At 35.4% G+C, this 18,385-nt stretch overlaps 1 protein-coding gene across 2 annotated transcripts; it reads right to left on the bottom strand.

Moving 5' to 3' along the window:
* Positions 1-1,052: 1,052 nt before the first annotated feature.
* LOC138317802 (uncharacterized) lies at positions 1,053-18,148 on the bottom strand. 2 transcript variants are annotated; one of them, XM_069259701.1, is made up of 9 exons: positions 18,024-18,148; positions 11,928-12,641; positions 9,699-9,902; positions 7,607-7,674; positions 6,123-6,300; positions 5,703-5,863; positions 5,151-5,265; positions 3,448-3,559; positions 1,053-3,048 (listed from the first exon to the last, which is right to left on the bottom strand). In XM_069259701.1, exons 2-9 carry the CDS (start codon positions 12,610-12,612, stop codon positions 2,958-2,960), a joined length of 1,614 nt encoding a protein of 537 aa, XP_069115802.1. In that variant the 5' UTR covers positions 12,613-12,641; positions 18,024-18,148; the 3' UTR covers positions 1,053-2,957. The 2 variants fall into 2 exon arrangements, with proteins under 2 accessions (XP_069115802.1, XP_069115803.1); XM_069259702.1 differs by lacking the exon at positions 9,699-9,902.
* Positions 18,149-18,385: the final 237 nt, after the last annotated feature.

Here is an 18,385-nt window from a genome sequence, read left to right as displayed (position 1 = left end):
AGGGCTGACGACAGAGAAATGTTGGATCATAAGTACAGCTTTATGAGGGCTGACGACAGTGGAATGTTGGACCATAAGTAGTTTTATGAGGGCCGACGACAGAGGAATGCTGGACCATAAGTACAGTTTTATGAGGGCTGACGACAGAGGAATGCTGGACCATAAGTACAGTTTTATGAGGGCTGACGACAGAGGAATGCTGGACCATAAGTACAGTTTTATGAGGGCTGACGACAGAGGAATGCTGGACCATAAGTACAGTTTTATGAGGGCTGACGACAGAGGAATGCTGGACCATAAGTACAGTTTTATGAGGGATGACTAGAGGAATGCTTTACCATAAGTAGGGCTTACGACAGAGGAATGTTGGACCATAAGTACAATTTTATGAGGGCTGACGACAGAGGAATGCTGGACCATAAGTACAGTTTTATGAGGGCTTACGACAGAGGAATGTTGGACCATAAGTACAGTTTTATGAGGGCTTACGACAGAGGAATGTTGGACCATAAGTACAGTTTTATGAGGGCTTACGACAGAGGAATGTTGGACCATAAGTACAGTTTTATGAGGGCTTACGACAGAGGAATGCTGGACCATAAGTACAGTTTTATGAGGGCTTACGACAGAGGAATGTTGGACCATAAGTACAGCTTTATGAGGGCTGACGACAGAGGAATGTTGGACCATAAGTACAGTTTTATGAGGGCTGACGACAGAGGAATGTTGGACCATAAGTTTAGTTTTATGAGGGCTTACGACAGAGGAATGTTGGACCATAAGTACAGTTTTATGAGGGCTGACGACAGAGGAATGTTGGACCATAAGTACAGTTTTATGAGGGCTGACGACAGAGGAATGTTGGACCATAAGTACAGTTTTATGAGGGCTGACGACAGAGGAATGTTGGACCATAAGTACAGTTTTATGAGGGCTGACGACAGAGGAATGCTGGACAGTAAGAACAGTTTTAAGAGGGCTGATGACAGAGGAATGCTGGACCATTTACAGACCGCATCAGAATGGTGTAATAATAAACTTAGGAAATCACATCAGAATGGTAACAATAAACTTTATTTAGGTAAGTTTTATAAATAATAATATCAGATAAACACGGATTTGATAGATGATCTGGCTAAAGTTTGAAATAGATACGATATACTGTAAATAGCAGTAAAGTAATACAATTATACCCGTTAAGGTAGTATGTTACCTTCACTTACATGTACCTATTTCTACAGGACTTTGATCCCCTAAAGGGAGATAATCCGTACAAGTCTATCACATTAGCTTGTAATGCTTTATATGGCAAAACATGTAATATACAGTATTGCATGAATTGTACTTCACTCATTCACCTCTGAACTCGCATCTGAATAATTAATGTTCTTAATTGAAAAAGCTCATGGGGTTTTCAAGGTGAATTAGTGAATAAAAATACATGAACATCAACTCATGATCACAGTGTTTAAACTAAAATGGGACGGAGACGGATAATGAAATATATATAAATCAGCTTCCGCTTCCCCGCGGAAGCAAGCGACACAATAAATATATAAATAAAGCAAATAAATAAAATTCAAGCTTTGCACCAAGAGGTCGGTTTGAAAACACAAGAATCTTCATCAAACATTTAAGGAAGTTTTTTATAAAATTTGACTTTGACTCCACAACTTTTGTGGATTTATGGTATTATATTGATTATTTCATGATTTTTTTAAAAACCAATTTGCATTCGCTATTTTCTGAATCATTTTATCTTTTCACAAATATCAATATAGTCTTGTTTGCTCTCAGGCCCTGCTTTGGCCTTGTCAATGGCCAATAATCAAATATAGAAATCCTATTGTGAGTGACATACCACAATGTACCTCAGACTATTGTGAGTGACCTACCACAATGTACCTCAGAGTATTGTGAGTGACCTACCACAATGTACCTCAGACTATTGTGTGAGTGACCTACCACAATGTACCTCAGACTATTGTGAGTGACCTACCACAATGTACCTCAGACTATTGTGAGTGACCTACCACAATGTACCTCAGACTATTGTGAGTGACCTACCACAATGTACCTCAGACTATTGTGAGTGACCTACCACAATGTACCTCGGACTATTGTGAGTGACCTACCACAATGTACCTCAGACTATTGTGAGTGACCTACCACAATGTACCTCAGACTATTGTGAGTGACCTACCACAATGTACCTCAGACTATTGTGAGTGACCTACCACAATGTACCTCAGACTATTGTGAGTGACCTACCACAATGTACCTCAGACTATTGTGACTATATTATCATTTCACTAGTCTATTCAATGTACAAGTCTAAAAGCACTAGCCTATTTTTCTTATTAACACTTAACATCCCCCAACAGTTTACAGCTTCAAATTGGTAAATGTTTTGCAGCAAAACTCAATAAAAACCTAAAAGCAACATGGCACTGAATATGAAACTCAATTTCGACGAGTGAGAATTTGTTTGCTAAAATATTCCAAAAGAACACTGCTGCTAACAAAGATTTTGACACTTTTAAGGTATAAAAGTTCAACGCAATAAATGTAATCGTCTTCTGAAATCTGCAGTGTGTTGGTGGGCAGTGGAAGTAACATCAACGTTACCATGGTTCGTTTGAGGTAAGCATATTGCTGTAAATATGGAATAATTTTCTAGGAGTTCGATTCTGTGTTGGTAGATTAAGTATGTAGCTTGGGGATATTACATTAGCATTACACTATGAAAGATCTAAATAACAAGCAGTTTTGTGGGGATGGGGTCCTAAAAATTCCCTTCTTATGTAGATCAGAGAAATCCTCCACAAGTTTGTTTCCATATAAGCAGGAGTATTTGTTTTCCTTCTTATACTGTGTCCCCTTACACTAACAAGTCGAGGATGTATCACATCAGAACTTGTCCACACAACTGGCCAGTACACAGAGTGTGAGGCTCATCACACTGTAAACCGAACATTTGCTCCGGGCTTGCGTTCCATGTGCAATCGAGTATAAGTTGTAGGTCCTTTAGGTTGTGGAAATTTTACACTGCAATAGAAACAATTCAAAATAACTTTTCATCGTTATCAATTTGAAAGAACAGAAGAATTAGGATACAATAACAAACTTACCAAGTATAACATACATTGCTGTGTAATTGTGAAGTACAATCTTAAACATTACAAAGCATTTATAACATTCCTATAACACCTTACAACAATACCGCTCAACGATGTCAACAGAGCAATGACTTTAGTCAGTGAGGCTTAGGCTTTGTCTCACCGACTAGTGTCACTTAGGTGATAAACAAGTAACTAACCACTCGCTTTGTCATTTAACTTAAGCGGCTGATTTCTGTTGAGACTTTTGGTACAATCAGTAAGAAACGGAGATTTGCTGACATATGTATTTAATCATTAGCCTGTAAACGTTTTACTGTGTACTTACTCCTCTCTTGGAGATGTGACATTAAACTTGGGAGTCTTAGATCTGGGGCGGGCGGCTGGTTTGGTGGCGCGCGGAGAACTCAGTCCTGCACCACTGAAAACATAGGGTTCATCTACAAAACAGAAAGAAATACTTTATATTTAAAATATTTTTCATTTTTGAGATTTTGTCATTTGTTTTATATAGAAAGTTTCGGTATTTGACCCAATCAGCGCACCCATCCCTATATGCGTCCCTTCCTTCTTTATGTGGCCTCATTTTTAGTTAACTCAAATTAAATGCAAAATAGAAATACGAAAACTGTAAGTTTTGTAACTGATTTATTTTTACAAATTGTTTTATGACTTACTTTGTGCTATAATTTTATGAAAGGCTAGTCCAAATTTGGTTCTATTCAGTGCCTCCCCACACCACCCTGCCCTCTAATATGTATCAAATTGTAAGCGCCCTGGATGCTTATTGGGTCCAATATGGTACATTGACCTACAGCAGTGACTATGGACTGAAGACATCTACAGAAACTGAGTATCATCAGGACCATCATATTTGGCTGATATAGTCAAGTCTGTGGACTCCAAGATTTAATAAAAAAAATAAATACCATACAATTAGGCTAGGATAGACAAGAATCCACAGATTAGACAAGAGTCGGTTTTGACAGGTTTACTGGTATTTATATTTTGGAAATTTTTTATGCCCCCCCCTCCCCACTCTATCCCTTAAAGGTAGGTTTCGCCTAACCAAATAAATATTTTTTTGTAAAATCCGACAAACGACAGAAAATATGAAAAAACGTAAAAAAATACACCTCAATTTAATTTCTGTATGTGTATGAGATTGAATAAATGTGTCTTTGATACAAAATTGAAGGAAATCCTTGGTTTATTACGATTGTCAGCCAGACAGAATAGTATGCAAATGAAGCTGAGATAGATTGTGTTGTCGAAGTTTCGCGCATGCGCATTGTTACGCACTAAAAGTTAACAAAATGGCTGAACGAAAGCATGTAAGAAAAAAATGTATCTGAATCGGCAACAAAGACGAGGAAATTGGAATGGAATCGGTAGCACCTTATGATATCTATATAGGAAATGAAATTCAGAGATGGCATGTAGTAATAGCGGAATTAGCCCGGATTCTGTTGCACGTGGTGAGTTAAATTTCAACACATATGCCTGCACATATACAGCAACAGACTTATTAGATATATATTTGATGTACTAAGCTAGCGAGCGTATGTAAGTAACATGAAGTGTTTTAGATGATATGATATGTATAAACAGTCCCTCGATTTGTTGTTGTTATTTTTTACTGAACATGCTGTGGCAAGACTGTCACTGCTATCTCACTTTTTGTTGCACGCTTCCGTTTGTTGATGCGGCCTCGTTTTGGAAAAAAATACGTCATATTCTATGTAAAGCTCGACTTCCCTCTATTTTTAGAGGAGTATTTTCCTGGTCAAGCTAGTCAACTGACCACCCATATCGTTCACTGTATGCATTAACAAATGATCTGAAGATTATATCTATGTACAGGATAAATTTCAATTTCGTAGTCATTATATTTCATTGGGCAAAACCCACCTTTAATTGTAAACTATTTTTGGGTGGCCATCCATCATCATCATCATCATCATCATCATCATCAATGTAGGTTAATGTTTTTACAGTTTTAGATGCCATAAGTTAATGACTCTCTCTTACCCATTGTCTCCCTTCGCTGTCCTCCATTTACATCTGGAAAACTTGTTTTGCTCCAGTCCGAGTGTGGAGAGGGCTGTTCTGTTCTTGGCTTTGGTTTTGGGACTGATCGTGAGTACTGAAAATATCAGACATCTGTATCACTCTCAATGTAATTGTACTAATCACAGCCAAGCATAAAGTGTCTAATGATCTACCACAATACAGGGGTTTCCAGATAACAAAACAAGATAGGTTCAGTGTGATTTACAATCAGTTAGTCCCACCTTCAGGTGATTGTGATGTCACAAAAAGCACCCCAAAATATGATGTCACAATCACTTGAACATGGGACTAATCCATTGTGAATCATATCCAAGTCGTTTTGGTAGCTCAAATGTTAATGTCTGGATCAAGGGGTGGGTGGTTGTAAGGTTATCTAATATCAAGTTCATAAGGCAGCTGTGGGGAACTTAACAGTGAAAATCAGTTGTTTATCTTAATAATGTAACCATAACCAACTCAGCTTTAACAAAACCAACATCGTTTGACTTTGGGTATACATATTCTACCCACCTCCTTGGCACGCTCATATTTACTGCCAGTCCCACCAGTTGATCTACTCTGGGGGTTCAGGGGCGTCCCATGATCCTTCGTCCACTTCTCACAAAATGGGATATGATGGTCTGCTGCTGCCTTACTGAAGGTTCTGTTACAGTACTGACACACCACAGGCCCTGTTAATGTATAGAAGTACGAACATTTAATGTACAGACATAAATCAGAACCTTCGTACAAGTATCTGCATATGGATGTACCAAAACCACCAAACACCATGTCCATAATTGTACAAATCATTTCACCCACCAATATCCTGAAACAGATTTGATTCCCTTACAAATGAAATTATTAAATTCTGTCATATCCAAGACCTTTTCCCTCATAATTACACACACAATAATAATTGAAGAGAGTTTTAGTTGAGCTGTGACATACCAAGATCACTGTCATCTCTCGTCATTTTTGCAGCTCGTTTGGCACGCCGAATATTTTTCAACAAATCTTCATGTGTGTCGCGCCAATTTTCTCCTTTAGGTTTTGGATTATGTCCCCTGAATGGATCATCAAACTCTGCATGTCTTTGTCTTCTTTCACAAGCTGGTTCGTGTGTGTTCTGGAGGCAAAGTACCATTATACTCAATATAGTACCTAACAATATTACAAATATTTCAAAGATCATGTTTAACATAAAGTAAACATCCAATCCTTATGTTGTGTACAAGGATATCAAACATTAAATTTTTCTATTCATTTTACAGTGGTGTTCTTTGAGTACTTACAAATAATCATCTACAATTATAATAGCTTCTAGGCATAGACATTCTTTCTGAATGTTTTACAAAATGAAAGGTGTAGTTTCACTTTTCAATGGATTTAAAACCATCCATTTATTACTTAACAGATCAAAAGGTGAATAGTGTAAGATATATGTGACAGATTTTAAGTGCAAAAAACATTTTCAATTTGGAAAAACCTGTTGTTGGTATAGATTTGGCCACAGCATATATACCTTACTCTATCTCCAACCCTATATGTTTTATGATTGCTATCGTTAGCAATACATCTACAAATATTAGAAACAAGACTTACTTGTACTAGGCCTAACCCATGTACAAGTGTTCGTTTGGTGACTATCTAAGCGATGGTTAATATTACGGAATGAATATAAAAACGAAAATACGCAAAAACCAAACTAAAAAGGAGGAACCGAAAGCGCTACAACACCTACAAAATACTTCGATTTAGAATGATTGATTTGCTCCAGTCTTTATGCCAAAGTTGTGCAATGTAACAGTTTTGAGTATGATTTACTTATAATGTGCCTCGCTATTTACCGTTCCGTACAAACCGCTACCAATGGCGGCGGCGAATATCAAAAACAACTAACCGTATCTTTGCCGTACTAATGATTTAATAACGCAGCTTGTAAAAACAAAGCACCGGGTATCGGTCTGATTAGTGATATTAATTATCTTGATGATATCAAGCTAGCAACACAAGCTGTCATAATCCCTATTGTCCGGCAAAGGGCCGTCGCGAGACAGCTAGGTGTGACAGCATGCCACGGGGTATCGGCGAACACCTGATCTGTACAGGTAAATTTTTATTTGAATCAACGAGTGTCAGTTACCTATGATTCTATAACAAATGGTCCATGAAAAAAGTTCGATACATCGAGAACTTCGATTCATAAAACTTTGATTCATACATGGGTTAGTTAGTAATGTTATATAGTGAAGAAATTCGAGACCAGACAAAAACTTCGATACAGCGAGAAATTTGATTCATCAAGGTTCGAATCATCGAGGTTTGACTGTATATATATAAGTGGCATACAGAGCGTTTCCTACAGCCAACATCAACAAGAGGTAATTCTCCAACACAAAATGTCCCCATTTACTGTTTATATCTCTACTTACTAATGCTTCCAGTGTCAGCCTTTTCCCACAAAATGAGCACTTAAATCTGGGGTCTGGATATCCATCATCTACAAATTCAATTCCAAAGGATAAAGAACAGTGTAATCATCAACATCACAAAGTCAATGTAATCTTTAAGCAACAATAAACACTTTGTGGTATTGCTTCTCCATGTGATTGATTACAGTCTATGAGATAATCAATTGAATACAGTTAGTTTAGGTCAAAATTCAATATTAAGATCAGTGTCCTATTTTATAAGGAAACGTATTCTATCCAACTAATGTGAGCAGACAGGACTCAGCGTGTAAACTGACACAAGCCCAAAATATAGGTCATACTGACCAACTTTTATATCTTAAATATAGGTCACACTAACTGACTTTTATATCTTAAATATAGGTCACACTGACCAATATTTTTATGTTAAATATAGGTCACACTGACTGATTTTTGTACCTTCCCAGAGTGAATATATGTGACATGAATATAAAGTTTCAGTTACAAGTAATTCTATAAAAAGACACAAGGCAAGCTTAATTTTCATTTGATGTAGGTCAATAAGTAGGTTGTAGGTCACAAGAGTGTATTTTTTTAATATAGAAATTGTATTTTCAAAACCTCCCTTGGTAAACCAGTAAAGAATGTTGATGTTACAGACAGATCCTAGATAAGCTTTGACATTGATATAAGTCAAAAGATTAAAATGGTTCTTACACAAATCTCAGTAACCTGTACATGTGTTTTGTATAAAATATGCTTCAGCAAAAAGATGGAGGATTGAGATAACATCCAGAAAAGAAGATGAATATGGACAGATCCTAATAATTATATCTCCTTTATTTGGGACTACAACTAAATATAAAGTTTGTGACATTGCCATATCATTATCTATACACAGGTTTGGTTGATAGTGGTCCTGAGGACCCATTAATTTTAACAGCATGCTACTATGAGGTTGGTGTAAAGCTTTTCTATTGATTTTAGATCTTGCCCTTGTTGCTTTATGTTAATATATTTACCATGATAGTATAAAAGGCATCCTAAAATTACAGGATTGTTATAGAAGTCAATAGAAACAAGTTCTACCCTAATGCTTATATACTGTACATGTACTAACATCTTGAATGAACCTGTATTACCTATGCATGCACAATACATTTTTAAAGGGGCAGATAACTATGAATGGTTATGATAAAATAACTTGGCACAAGATACACCATTCTCACATGCACATTACTCCATGCATTTATCAACATACAATGTATGGTAATTCAATCAACAATTTCCTTCACTTCACTTTTTAATTTTTCAAAATACAAATGTACAAGCTTTAGATATACAATGTATATGTACACCGAAAGTTCCAAGCAGCTATGTTAAACAATTTTGAAGTTATAGAAACGAAAGTAAACAGTAACTTGGTTTAATTTTTTTCTATATATGTAACAGAAAAAGTATCAAAACTGAAAGGTATCAAATAGCAAAAGGCACAAATAGGGCACTAGCCTGATATATAGTTGTACATGTAGAATGCTTCATGGAACCAAGATAAACTGTTTTGGAGTTATAGCCCAGAAAAACATCACGGATGGATGGATATAGCCTAAGTCATCAAATATCCTCCATGTTTGTGGGGATAATGAAATCACATGAAAGTCAAACCAATATTTTCAGGTGAAAATGCAGAGATTAAACATGAGAAGCAATAAACCTGCTTAAAGTAAAACTTTTAACATATATCAGAACTAAATAACTTCACTGTTCCAATTATAAGATATCAGCATTGCCTAGCAAATCTATTTATGTCCTTGCATGAATAGCTAACTGTCCCCTGGGGGACAAAATCCTCAAATTAAAAAATCACATTTTGGCACTTTTTGCCAGCTCTATATGAGGTATTGATGCATAGTTTGAACTATTTTTGATGAAAGGAAATCAATATTTTATACACAAAATCATTCATCCTTTATTCACTTAATCTTTTCGTTTTACATCTGTAAAGTTTATCTTTTAAGTTTTAGAATCAGGTTAATTACATATATTTGTAGTAATCAATGATATCCATAAAACTTTTAATACAGACACAAACCTTCAGAGTCTGAGCTGAATCGGAACCCAGGCTCATCATCCTCATCAGACAATGCTTCTGTGTTTTTTGTTTGTCCCTGTCGCGGAGAAAACATGTATTCCTTATTTAATCCTCCACTATAACCATGCTCAGGTGCAGTGTGTCGCTTCTCTTTCTTTTCCTTATTAACACTGGGAGATTTTTTCGGGAGTTTTTTTCCTTTCCCTAAATATTTAATTGAAAAAAAATTAAAAAGCTTTTATTTATTTTATGGCTCTTGCTTATGATTCAAACTTTTCCATGTACAAATTTATCTCCCTTTGTTACCAATACACAAGGGTTTCATTATCTTTCAGGAGAGGCTGTACAATAGCAATTTCAGGGGGTTCTTTTCTATACTACCTGTATGCTATTTAATGTAGCCCAATTCAAGTGGTACCACAGCCAGGTTCAACGGGCAAAAAGTACCGGGTACCGCCTGATAATGAATCCCCTGCAATACATCATTCCATGCATAAATAATCAATATGTACAAACAAGAGGAGGTAAATCTGAAAAATGAATTGTCAGAAATTCATCTTGCTGATTAGAGATCACTTGCTCAAACTACTATACACAATAGACCAGGGACAAATCATTCACACACGATTCATTCCAAATGAAATGTATTTCATGCAATAATAAAATTTCTAAAGCTAAAGTAAATACCTATGAATGTTTTATAAAAAGCACTGTGGCATATATTACTTGAGCTATAATCTGGCCACATACTACAATACATATGTAGCAAGTCATTTCATGCTAACTGATAGCTCAAACGTTATTTTATAAATTTAAAGATGCTCCACCGCTGACAAATGGTAATTTTTCACAATCAAAAACAGGAGCAGACGATTTAGTATTTTTCTTCAGTTACAAAAGTTACTTGCTTTACACCATTACCACCATTGAAAAGTTTGAGCTTCTAATTTTACTTCAAGTTATAAATATGAAAAATAATTAATTGCATTCCGAAAAAAATTCCGTGTCACTATATCCTATATGGAAGGAAGTACTGATTGCGCATGCACCAAAGGCAAAATAAATTATTTTATGTGTTAATTAGACATATATATACATGATCAAACACCAATTATTGTTCAACTGATGAATATCATTTATGCTTTATCGACGGTGGAGCATCTTTAAATAAATCTCACTTTTGATTTGTTTAATGTACAAAAACAGATTATCTCCAATGACCTAATATGACACTTAGAAGCAGGGTTTTCTTCTGATTCAAGCCTAACAGCACTGGTAGTTTCTTTTTCATCGTAATAGATTTATTTACTTAATAGTTCTACTAAAGGTATCATTTTGAATTTTCAGATTTGAAATGAAGTACATGTAATTATAATTACAAGTTGCTTGTAACGCTTCTGTAAAGTTTTATGGCTGTCATCATGTTCTAATCTCACCAAATATATCCAATAGTACAGGGAGTTGAACATTCTACATGTAATAGCATTTTGCCCTTAGTTTAGACTATGACCATTATCATCTTCAATACTCTAGGAATCTAGGGTTTACTATCATTGACATCATATCCATCCCTGGTCTATCTCATAGTAAAACTGGAGGTAACAAAAGCCAAAGGTAATTTGATCCTTTGATGTATACCAAAGTAATTGTATTAATGGTACACAGTGGTTGACTGTGTTGCTTTGAAGTTGGGCATCACTCTCTGTAATCTTCCAAGGACCTCTTTAGATCTGCAGGCCTGTGAGGCTGTGATTGGTCAGTTTTTTCTCTCCTGAATTACCTCCAGTTTCACTGTGTGATAGTTCAGTTGTGGATATTGCATTAGCGATAGTAACCCCTGGATGTTCGAAGATGGACCATCATTAGATCACGAATTAATCTTTAATTTGGACATTCTGTTTTATTTATTCTATTTTTTCTTATAATACAAAGAACATGGTACAGTCATGTTTATAAGGAACCTCTGAGGACTAACAAAATTGTTATAAACATAATTTGTTACACACACATTAATTCGTTGTAAGCATGTTTCTTTTAAACTTACTTTTTTGTACATATAACAAGCATATGTATACAATGATAAACAAAAACCATATCAGTACCACTATAGTAAGCGACCAAGAGCGATTCATGCTGTAAAAGTGTAAATGTAACTAAAAAAAATTAAGTTCCTGTGTAGTGAGTCCGATGCTTTGTAAATAGAATAACATCTGTAGGTCAAAAACTTACCTGCAAAAAAATCATCAAATTCCTGCATTCCTCCATGAAATGATGAAAATTCAAACGGACTGTTAGCGTTATTGAAAAACATTGAGAAGTGAGCATCAAGGTCATCAACGAAGGACTTAAATGCATAGCTGAACATTCCAGAATTGGAACCAAATCCAGGAATGTTAGCCTCGAAATCACCTGGAAAAGCATCGTCCGGAAAGTCCCAATTCTGACTCCATGGTTTCTGTGGTTTAGTTTTAGGCTTTTTCTTTTTACTTTTATTGTTTGCATTTCTTGACCCTTTTTTAGAAGAGAAGTATGTGAAATTAAACTCCTCGTCGGGTGATGTATAGGTATAACCTCCAGGAGTTTTAGAATAAGCACCACTATACGCCTTTCCGTCCTGTGTACCATCTGATGCAGATGTAAAACTTGTGCTGTAGTTAGCAGATGGTTTAGTTTTAGTGAAAGTTTTTTTCGGCTCTTCCTTTGGTTTGTTTACTTCCCTTTCATGTATCTCCCTTCGATCAGCACTTTTCAAATGATCATAAGCTGCGGAGATTTCTTTGAACTTTTCTTCAGCACCAGGTTCTTTGTTTTTATCTGGATGGTATTTCCGGGCGAGGTTTCGGTAGGATTTCTTTATTTCATCCTCTGTCGCCCCTGGTTTCAAACCAAGAACGGTAAACAGGTTCTTAGTCATGATAACTGATCCAGTTGTGACTCAGTGATCTGAAACAAAAATAGACTGTTAATAACTTAATAGAATCTGTTGGTATCTGCCACACAAAATAGGGCAGTCTAATAAACACCCTGTCAAAATATCTAAGTTTGGTGTCTTGGGACATACAAATTAATCAAATTAAGATATAAATTATCTAGACTATCTTATAGTAAAACTGAAGGACAGGAGGAGGGGGGAAATACACATTTCGGTTTGGTCATCCTCGATACTCCTGGGTTACTATCACTGACATTATATCCACCCCTGGACTATCTCATAGTAAAACTGAAGGCAGTTCATGAGACATAGGTAATTTGATTCTTTGCATAACAGTTAACTTGTTAACTTCTTAATCTTCAAAGGAAGTACAGTTGGTAGTAGACTAAAGGTTACACCCTTGTGCACACGGAGTGCACTACGTTTAGACTACAGGTAGACACGGAGTGCACTACGTTTAGACTACAGGTAGACACGGAGTGCACAAGATTTAGACTACAGGTAGACACGGAGTGCACAAGATTTAGACTACAGGTAGACACGGAGTGCACTACGTTTAGACTACAGGTAGACACGGAGTGCACTACGTTTAGACTACAGGTAGACACGGAGTGCACAAGATTTAGACTACAGGTAGACACGGAGTGCACAAGATTTAGACTACAGGTAGACACGGAGTGCACAAGATTTAGACTACAGGTAGACACGGAGTGCACTACGTTTAGACTACAGGTAGACACGGAGTGCACAAGATTTAGACTACAGGTAGACATGGAGTGCACAAGATTTAGACTACAGGTAGACACGGAGTGCACTACGTGTGAACACGGTGTCCACTACAGGTGGACATCGTGTCCAGGTACTTTCAGACCTAGACAGACAAGAATTATGGTGATGTGTTACAGCAAGGACATATATGAATATACTTATAAATCCTTGGTTACAGTTAGGGATTGGGGAAGAATACGTTCTTCATTTTTTTTTTTAAATTACAACATCTACAATTTAATATACAGTATGTATAACTATATAACACAATTTTTTTTAGTATACATGAATAAAACCTTCTCACTGCAAAAGTTTAAGTATATATCTATTTAATTTTATATCAGTAGTTTCAATTTCATATCTTAAATAGTCTTTATTACGTTTTCAAAAGTCAATGTTTTATGGGTAGATTGCATTAAATATATATATATCATTTACATGAAATAGTAAATACAAGCATTTTCACAAGTCAAAAACAACTTTGAATTGCAGCAAAAACCAGTCCTATTGTGCTTTTGAAACACTTTTTCTTTTATAATAAGCTATCAGTAATACGATCATATACTTGGTAATACATAACTTTTAAATAAAAAGATTTGGTGCCTATCAATCCGTCGTCTAGCGACACCCTTGTAGATCGTCTTGCATTAAAATACATACACTTTTATAATACGTTTCTTTGCTATTTTAAGTTCTAAAAGTATTGTACGTAAAAATAGCTCAGTTACATATCCTTTATTAAAAACTGAACGTCTTTAAAAGATCATGCAGAAATTTGAATTAAATCGTCTTCAAACAACACTTATTGTTGGCTAGTCTACCTACAAGTACTTTTTATTCTTAATTACCGGTAAACACAATATGTTTATGATCCCAACCCCGCAAGTTATCTTGACCGTATATTGCGTCATGGTCCAATAATTATAACTTGTCAAACGTACAGGTAAGCCACAGTATAATCCAGCTATACAGGTACCTCAAGGTGACCATCGATAGATGGCCAGAGGGCAGAATCGTTGCCTTCTGTGTTTGCACGGCTTTATGAGAATGGGGGCAGTATCATTGTACATGTGATAATAAACTTAGGACCTCAACCGAACGTATAAAAATAATCTTGCTCCGGAACCATATGTGACGTTAATAATGAACTATAAACATCGACAAACCTTAGCCAAATTTCGTTGTGGGAACTTGAAACTTAAAGTAGAGATGGGACGGTATTCTCATCCTGTTATACCTTTACAGGAGAGAAAATGTACTTTGTGCAATTCAGGCTCTATAGAAGATGAGACTCATTTTCTGATAGATTGTGACTTTTATTCAGATTTGAAACTTTCTCTATACAACAAAGCATCTTTTTATTTACCAAACTTCATAAACCTTGATTCTTCTCTTAAATTACAATTTCTTATGCAGAATACGAACCTACAATCCACGTTAGCGTCCACATTATATAACATGTACAGAGGAAGATTATGTTTTGATTTTGTTTAATAATAATATTTACTAGTACATGCTTTTAAGAATCCCAACCTAGATAATAATACTGATCATGTATCTCCTTACCGATATACGATAGAACTGATACCATTTTACGATTTTAGATAAGTGAAGCTGTGCTCTTAACCCGTGACGAAATTTTTAACTGGATAATTTGATACTTTTTAAATATATATATATTTATTAAGTGTCTCGTAAGTCAGATCTGGCTATCATGGCTGTTTTTTACCCTGTTGTAAAAATGTGTGACATTCTAATAAATAAAATATTGTATTGTATTGTGATTTTAGAATTGTTTCAATGGAAGTTTGTTAAGACACATAAATACCATTATTATTAGATACATGCATGCATGTTGCAGAGCCTGGGTAAACATGTGCACTGTTTCCCTGGCGTAAATCAAGCATGTCTGTCACAACCTTGAACTTACCAATAATACATGTATATATTATAATCAAAATTAATTTAGATTAGGTACTTATTCAACATTGTAATACAGTATTTTATATACATAGTCAATGATAATCAGGTTTCTGATAAATGTAAAAAGCCAGTGTACAAAATAAATAAATTCATGAAAAGATATTGGATGAAATATGGTATTCCAATAATCTTGAAATAAATGTTTTAGTTAATTATACATTTGGTATTTTGATTATTTTTTATTTCAATATATAAAGCTTCATTATCAAATAAATTAAAATGCACTACCAGTTAAAATACATATCCCTATTGACTAGCATTGTTGTATAACTGTACGTATTTGTGTGATGAGTACAATGTATGTATGTAGAGAGGCTGCCACCTGCGTACAGCATGCTATAAATGGACCTCCTGGGGTTGGGACAAGGTACTACATGTATACAGGTGTTGTTAGCTGTGATACACTTGACTGAATATATTGAAGGATGCAAAAAGAAGGCCCCAGGCCCCTGGCCCTACTCTGAACAATGTTAGGTAATTTAGATTATCATACCCTGTGGTTGATGGAACAGTATGAAGTCCAAGTGACCATGGCAACTCCAGTCCTAGTCTAGGCGTCTACCTTTCGAGCAGGCATATTTTAAGTGTACAATATACATCATGAATGGATCATACATTGTTATCACGTAATTCACGCGGTTAGTAAAAGAAGGTCAGAATAGGATTGTCAAATTATCAGAGTTTCTAGAATTAAAATACTTGTGACAAATTCAGAATCTAATCAACAACTATGAATCTACATGGGTAGAAGTTGTTGGATTTATTATCAGGCATGTGACCTACATTTTAGCGATTGGTCCTTTGAACAGTGTTGATGCTCACGAGCAGGCACATGTATATATATATATATATGCCCGATACTAATTTTTTGCTGCTTGCACAGGTTCCTCAATCTGTTGACACAATAAAATGTAATTTCTAATGCCGACTTTTAACATCTATGGACGATTTCTCATATTTCCAATGCTTTGCAACGCGCCAGGTTCCATAAAGCAAATGCATACGTATTATATATTTGACAGGGTTAAAACTATTTCCCGCACCTTGCCGTTTAGAAAACTATATTACATACATACATAGTTAAGCATTTTATGGCATTTTATGAAGAATTTAATCTATTTATGTTTATATGTCCTTGCTTTTATTATGCCCATCAATATATCCTTTTTCATCAAAATATCTCTTGGGCGACGATCTGCCAACACTGAAATTCTTACTCCACGCAATGTTCATCATTTTATGTGTTCGAAAAAGAATTTCATCTACGTCCTTGATTCTAACTATCCAAAGTAAGATTTATTAGATAAAAAGTCAATGTTTAAACTGCATATCACTAGCTAAGAAAAATAATTTTTACTTGGAAAATGCGGACTTAAACTATCCATTGATGAGACAAAACCAGTACGTGGTTTACCGTAACAACCTGTACGCAGTTAATTTGCTACGCAGTTAATTTGCTACGCAGTTAATTTGCTTTTATAACTTCTAATAAACGTCCTTATTTATAAATTAAAGTTATGATAATATGTATTGATACATTTTGCTTTATATGTATCTATTCAAAGAAACATCACAGTACGAATGATTTCCAGTAATTAACGGCAATTTTAAGTTGCAATAAATATTATGTTTCTGATCGCAATAAATATTTCTATCTGTCAAAGTCTATATAGACTGCAGAATAAATCATATCTTTTCTCATATCTCCTAACACACCATCTAGTCTGTCTGTGGTCTGGATGTAGTGGACATATTACCTGGACACGATTTCCACCTGTAGTGGACACCGTGTTCACACGTAGTGCACTCCGTGTCTACCTGTAGTCTAAATCTTGTGCACTCTGTGTCTACCTGTAGTCTAAACCTTGTGCACTCCGTGTCTACCTGTAGTCTAAACCTCGTGCACTCCGTGTCCACTCGTAGTTCACACCGTATGCACAATGTGTAACCTTTAGTATACTACCAACTGTATCTATAGGCCTTTGATTGGTCAGCAGTTTCTCCTGAACTGCCTCAAGTTTTACTATGAGATAGTCCAGGAGTGGATATAATGTCAGTGATAGTAACCCAGGAGTATCGAGGATGACCAAACAGGAATGTGTATTTCCCCCCTCCCCCAGTCCTTCTATTTGTACATACATAAACTACATTATATAAATCTCCAGATGAACAAAATCTGCCACAAGCCTGAACCTTGGTCTACAGATAAATATAATTTATATTACCTTTTACTAACTTACAATGTAATATCCATGCATCATGCATACAGGTATGATTCATTGTCATTGTGCATGCAAAATAGTATAAGGTACCAGAATAATTTCATATTGTTCATAAACAATATATATAAGCTACTATATTGTACAGATATCATTAGACTTTGTCATGTGTATTAGTACTAGTCTATATAATAATGTGACCCGGTTACACACGTCTAACACATACAGTCTGTGTATAAACACTCTTATGATAATAAAGCTTTCACATCTGTTTCCAATCAAGTCGGTGAATCATGATCGCTATCGGAGATAGGAGTCGTTCAACATTAAGATTAATTGCGATAATTCGCTTGTAAATTTAGTGTATCATTGGAGAAATGTTTGTCCTTCATCATGTACATATGAAATAGCATCAATACATACCACAAAGATCCTGGAAAACCACGTCTAACCTTGCTGACTACATTTTCTGAAACCTTGCCATGGAGCTCATATCAACAAATGAAGGGTCAAGGTCGGCGGGAGCAACCATTAGCAACTAGTGAGGTTAATGCGAAATATTTCTGTAGATATTACGACATGATTTCACTATTATCGGTTGCTAGTTTCGCAATATCATTATTTATTTATTTTTATATAATTATCGAAGCTTCAACTTGCATATATGTTTTCTTTTAATGAATTTGAGGGAGCATACTGATGTAGTATAATAAAAAAAACTGGAAAACTATTTTCCGGAATATTAATTGAAAAAAAATGTTACCCTAGTTTCAATAATAATATTA

This window comes from Argopecten irradians, chromosome 3, assembly GCF_041381155.1.
Source record: "Argopecten irradians isolate NY chromosome 3, Ai_NY, whole genome shotgun sequence".
NCBI classification, from domain to species: domain Eukaryota; kingdom Metazoa; phylum Mollusca; class Bivalvia; order Pectinida; family Pectinidae; genus Argopecten; species Argopecten irradians.
The sequence above is the reverse complement of the archived record's forward strand: the minus strand, read 5'-3'. Positions and strand labels throughout refer to the sequence as shown.

Bases quoted from the DNA above. Each gene is read 5' to 3' on its own strand.
- LOC138317802 (XM_069259701.1), bottom strand. From the start codon at position 12,612: ATGACTAAGAACCTGTTTACCGTTCTTGGTTTGAAACCAGGGGCGACA. The intron at 6,301-7,606 runs GTAAGTAGAGAT...CTTTGCCTCCAG, and splicing joins GGCTGACACTGGAAGCATTA to AACACACACGAACCAGCTTG. The intron at 3,560-5,150 runs GTAAGAGAGAGT...TCTGTTTTGTAG, and splicing joins ACAGCGAAGGGAGACAATGG to ATGAACCCTATGTTTTCAGT.